The following is a 4,772-nucleotide window of genomic DNA, read 5'->3' on the forward strand; positions in this document are numbered from 1 at the left end:
TTAAGCTCAGATTGCATTATGATTTATTTTTCCCTATTTAGTTTGGCAATAATAGTGCGGGCCGCCTCAGCCGCCGGTCTGCGCGCGCGATCTAACCGGCCTTTCAAAATATCACCCCGGGAGTCCTCAGAGAGACGCGACCCATCCCCGCTGGTTAAAACAAACGTAGGATCATCTGCGTTGTCCTCACTTTCGGCCATGGACCAATCCTCTTCCTCGTAATGTTCTTGCTCCTCGGGCGTATATTGGGATGGAGAAGAAAGAGCTGCCTCCACATTAATTAAATGGCGTCTATTTCTTCTGTACCGCTTTCCTGTTGAGTCTATTACGAAGTAGGAGCGTGGTTGTGGCGCCCGCGCCTGGACGCGCGCGTGCTTCCTGTCTCCGGCGTCCACCATCACCACACGTTGCCCAGCCCGCAGCTCCGGCAACGCTCGTGCTCGTTTATCATAGTGCTGTTTGTCGCGGGCTTGCTTGCTTGTGATAGCCTTATAATCGTCACGGTTGTCACGGCTGGGTTGCAGTTTACAGTCGTGAGATGGGAGCCTGGAATTAAGCCTGCGTCCCATAAGTAACTGAGATGGTGAGCTAATTCCATCCCTGGGAGTTGTTCTAAGGTTTAGCAACCCTAAATAGAAATCAGAACCAGATGACAAAGATTTGGTTAACATATTTTTAACTATGTGTACTGCCTTCTCACTTCGTCCATTTGATACCGGATATTTCGGCGAACTCGTAACATGTTTGAACCCCCATTGCTTACTAAATGTAGCAAATTCCTTCGAGGCATACGCTGGCCCATTATCAGTTATCAGTTCCTGTGGGATGCCGTGCCTTGCAAATTGATCCTTCATCGCTGTTATGACTGTCTTGCTAGTAATGTTCAGCAGTGGACAAACTTCGATATAATTCGAAAAATAGTCGACTAAGATTAAAAAATACTTGTTACCGTTCTGAAATATGTCCGAGCCTATTTTAGCCCACGGCAGGCTCGGGATAGGATGTGGCAAGAGCGGTTCCCGCGCGGGCCGCGCCACCCTCTCGGCGCACGTCGCACAGCGGCGTACTGCACTCTCGATGTCTCGAGACATCCCTGGCCAGAACATCACATCCCGCGCATGCCGTTTGCATCTATCTATACCCATATGCCCATCGTGAACTCGCTTTACCATTTCGTACCTTAACTTAAATGGAATATAAACCAAATTATCTTTAAATATTATACCATCGACATATTCAAAACTTTCCTTATACGACCACTGCTCTTTTACTCTTTCATCCACTTCATACTTATAATTTGGCCAGCCATTTTTTATATATCTTATAATTAACTGACATTCTTCATCTTTCATTGTATGCTCCTTTATCATACTCAATTTACTGTCACTAAACCTAACATTTTCTATAAGAAAACATGATTGCTCCGAAATTTCATCACTTACTTTTTGTTGTAACTGTTCAGGTAAAGGTGCCCTCGAAAGGGTGTCTGCAACGAACATATATTTTCCAGGTTTATACGTAACCTTGAAATCGTATCCCTGTATACGTAACATCATGCGCTGCAGTCTGGCTGGAACGGAATCCAACGCCTTATGAAATAGCGTTTCCAATGGCTTGTGATCCGTCTCCACTGTGACATCTTTACGGCCATAAACATATTGGTGAAATCGTTCGAGCGCAAACACGATCGCCAACAGCTCTTTTTCAATTTGAGCATACCTGCATTGCGTGTCGGTGAGTGTGGATGACGCATACTCGACCGGCCGGCCGCCCTGCATGAGCACTGCGCCGAGCGCGCGAGAGCTCGCGTCTACTGATAACAGCACCGGCTCGCGCGCAGAATACAAAGCCAGTACAGGCGCGGCGCACACTGACTCTTTTAAACGCCGCACGGTCGCTTCATGTACTTCGTCCCAATTCCATACAGAGTCTTTTTTCAAAAGGATACGTAGAGGAGCCGCTATCTCTGAATAATGTGGTATAAATTTTGATAAATAATTTACCATGCCCAAAAAACGCTCTAATGAACTCCTGTCTTGCGGATTCGGCATGTCACGAATTGCCTTAAGTTTACTTTCATCTATTTGCATACCTTTGGAGCTAAAGGTATGTCCAAGGTAAGTTACCGTTTGAACACAAAATTCACATTTTTCTTTATTAAATTTAATACCAGCATCACGTGCCCTATTTAATAAAAGCTTAAGCCTCTCGTCATGTTCTGAAATTGAAGACCCCCAAACTATGACATCATCAACAAATGAATCTACGCCCTCTAAGCCCTCTAATATTTGACGTATTTTTTGATGAAAAACTTCAGATGCACAGTTTATACCATAAGGTAAACGTAGATACTGGTATCTGCCATATGGTGTTCCAAACGTACATAAATCAGCGCTATCATCATCTAACTGAACCATCCAAAATCCAGATCGAGCGTCTAATTTACTAAAATACCTAGCTCCTTCTAATTTAGTCGCGATATCAGTGAGCGTCGGCAACGGGTAGTGTGCGCGTCGCACGGCCCTATTAAGCGGCCGCGGGTCGAGGCACACTCGAATGCTGCCATCTTTTTTCGCCGCCACTACGATTGCATTCACCCACGGGGTCGGGTGCGTCACTCTTCTAATAACGCCTAGATTTTCCATTCGATCTAATTCGATTCGTAACTTATCTCGTACGCCCACGGGTATTTTTCTAACGGGACAGACTGACGGCTGCGCGCCCGGAATTGTTACTATTTTGTATTTGTCAGGCAACTTTCCCAAACCTTTGAAAATATCATCATACTGGTTAATATCTATTGAATATAAACGTTTTATTAAGCCTAGTTGTTCACAAGAAAATTTGCCCAGCACATTTTGACAGTCGTGTTCAGAAATTATGAAACGTAATTTATACACTTTATTTTTATAAAACCAATTGATGTAACATGATCCAACAATAGGAATAAAATTGCCACAAAACGATAAAGCTCTCGTATTATCTGATGTTAACTCTGATAAGTTCAAACCCAATTTACAATATGTTTTCAAGGACATTACATTTAAATCCGAACCAGTATCTAGCTTAAATCTTTCTTTTAAATCACTACCATATAAAAATAAAGTCTCATACCATTTGTGGCTGTCCATACCGTCACCGAAATTGTCGACCGTGGAGACGTAGTACAAATCTGAATCGTCAGTTGATAACTCTTCCTCAATTTGGTATACTCTGCTCTTTAACTTAGGACATGCACTTTTAAAATGTCCCCGTTCACTGCACCAAAAACATTGAGCATTTCTAGCCGCACACTTATAGTCTCCGTCACACTGATCCTTCATGCAAGCCCGACACGCACTCCTAGAAGCTGCCCCGCGTCGGCCGCCTGCAGTGGCCGCTCCCCGAGCGCCGGCCGCACGGAGCTGGCCCCGCGGCCGCGGCCGGCCCCAGCCGCCACGCGCCGCTCGCGACGGTCCGCCTGCGCCGCCGTACACCACGTCCACGGCTGCCGACGACGCGCCCCCGTCGGTTACCGCCTTGGTTCCTTCTATCTGCCGTTTTTCCTCTGTAGACATCTCACTAGCTTGACAAATCTTCACAGCTCGTGCGAGGGTCAGATCCTCAGCTCTCAGTAATCGATCACGTATTTTTCCATCGGTGACCCCGCAAACAACACGATCGCGTATCAGACCTTCTTCGAGATGCTCGAATTCACAATGCTGCGAAAGTATTTTCAATGCTGTGACGTACTCATCGACAGATTCACCATTTTCTTGATTTCTTGTAAAAAATTTGAAACGAGCCATGGTAGTATTTTGTTTCGTACCGAAATGCTCATTAAATTTGCTGACCAACTTGTCGAAATTCTCCCGATCAGTCTCCTTTTCGAATTTAAACGTAGTATATACGTCGTAACCTTCTGAGCCTATCAGGTTAATGAGGAGACTGGCTTGTACATCTGTCGGTTCTTTATAGACTCCCGAGGCCTTCAGGAACACCAAAAACTGCTTGTACCATTTTCGCCACGCGTCAGCGCGGTTTGCCGGCCCGCCCTCTAGGCATAATTCCGATGGCGGACGCGCGTGTTCCATAGTAATAATAAAACACTATCACTTTTTCTACGTACGAACACTTAATTTTAGCTTAAAGTCGACTTTTTATACCGAAAATTAATTATTTTAGACGACACCTGACACCATGTCGTAATTGAAAGGCAGGTTGAACCAAGACTAATTTGTTTATTCAATACCCACAAATAAATGACATGCACCAATAATAATCACAACAGTTTATTCTTATTCGTTCTATTATTAGTTCTATTTATATTTTTTTTATGTACATATATAAACATGATGAAAAATCCAGCAAATTAAAGCTACTGGATGTGTGACTATGTCATAGGTTAGGTTCCCTTGAAAAGGTTACGAAGCTAAGGAAATATACGTTCGTGAAATAAATAATCGTAATGAAATATATTGCACTCAAGATATTGTATAATAGAGGTCGCTGCCACATACATACATAAAATCACGCCTCTTTCCCGGAGGGGTAGGCAGAGACTTTCCACTTGCCACGATCTCTGCATACTTCCTTCGCATCGTCGCAGCCACATTTGGGTATAAGGCTCGTGAATCTTAATTTTGGCACACTGGTCATGGCCACGCACCTTTTACGTTTCAGTTATGTTTAAAATTCTACTTCTACGTTTCCATGGCTTAAAAAACTTTAAAAAGATATTTAATTTGACATTGACATTTAAGTTGACAGTTTCTTGCTAAACATTTTCTGTT

The 4,772-nt window shown here is 43.9% G+C and overlaps 1 protein-coding gene across 1 annotated transcript; it reads right to left on the bottom strand.

Annotated features, from left to right (window-relative positions):
- Positions 1–23: 23 nt before the first annotated feature.
- LOC132902100 (uncharacterized protein K02A2.6-like) lies at positions 24–4,073 on the bottom strand. The gene has a single exon (XM_060945919.1). The coding sequence runs from the start codon at positions 4,071–4,073 to the stop codon at positions 24–26; it is 4,050 nt and encodes a 1,349-aa protein (XP_060801902.1).
- Between the last annotated feature and the right edge of the window lie 699 nt (positions 4,074–4,772).

This window comes from Amyelois transitella, chromosome 9 (genome assembly GCF_032362555.1).
Source record: "Amyelois transitella isolate CPQ chromosome 9, ilAmyTran1.1, whole genome shotgun sequence".
Lineage (NCBI taxonomy): Eukaryota > Metazoa > Arthropoda > Insecta > Lepidoptera > Pyralidae > Amyelois > Amyelois transitella.

Bases quoted from the DNA above. Each gene is read 5' to 3' on its own strand.
- LOC132902100 (XM_060945919.1), bottom strand. From the start codon at position 4,073: ATGGAACACGCGCGTCCGCCATCGGAATTATGCCTAGAGGGCGGGCCG.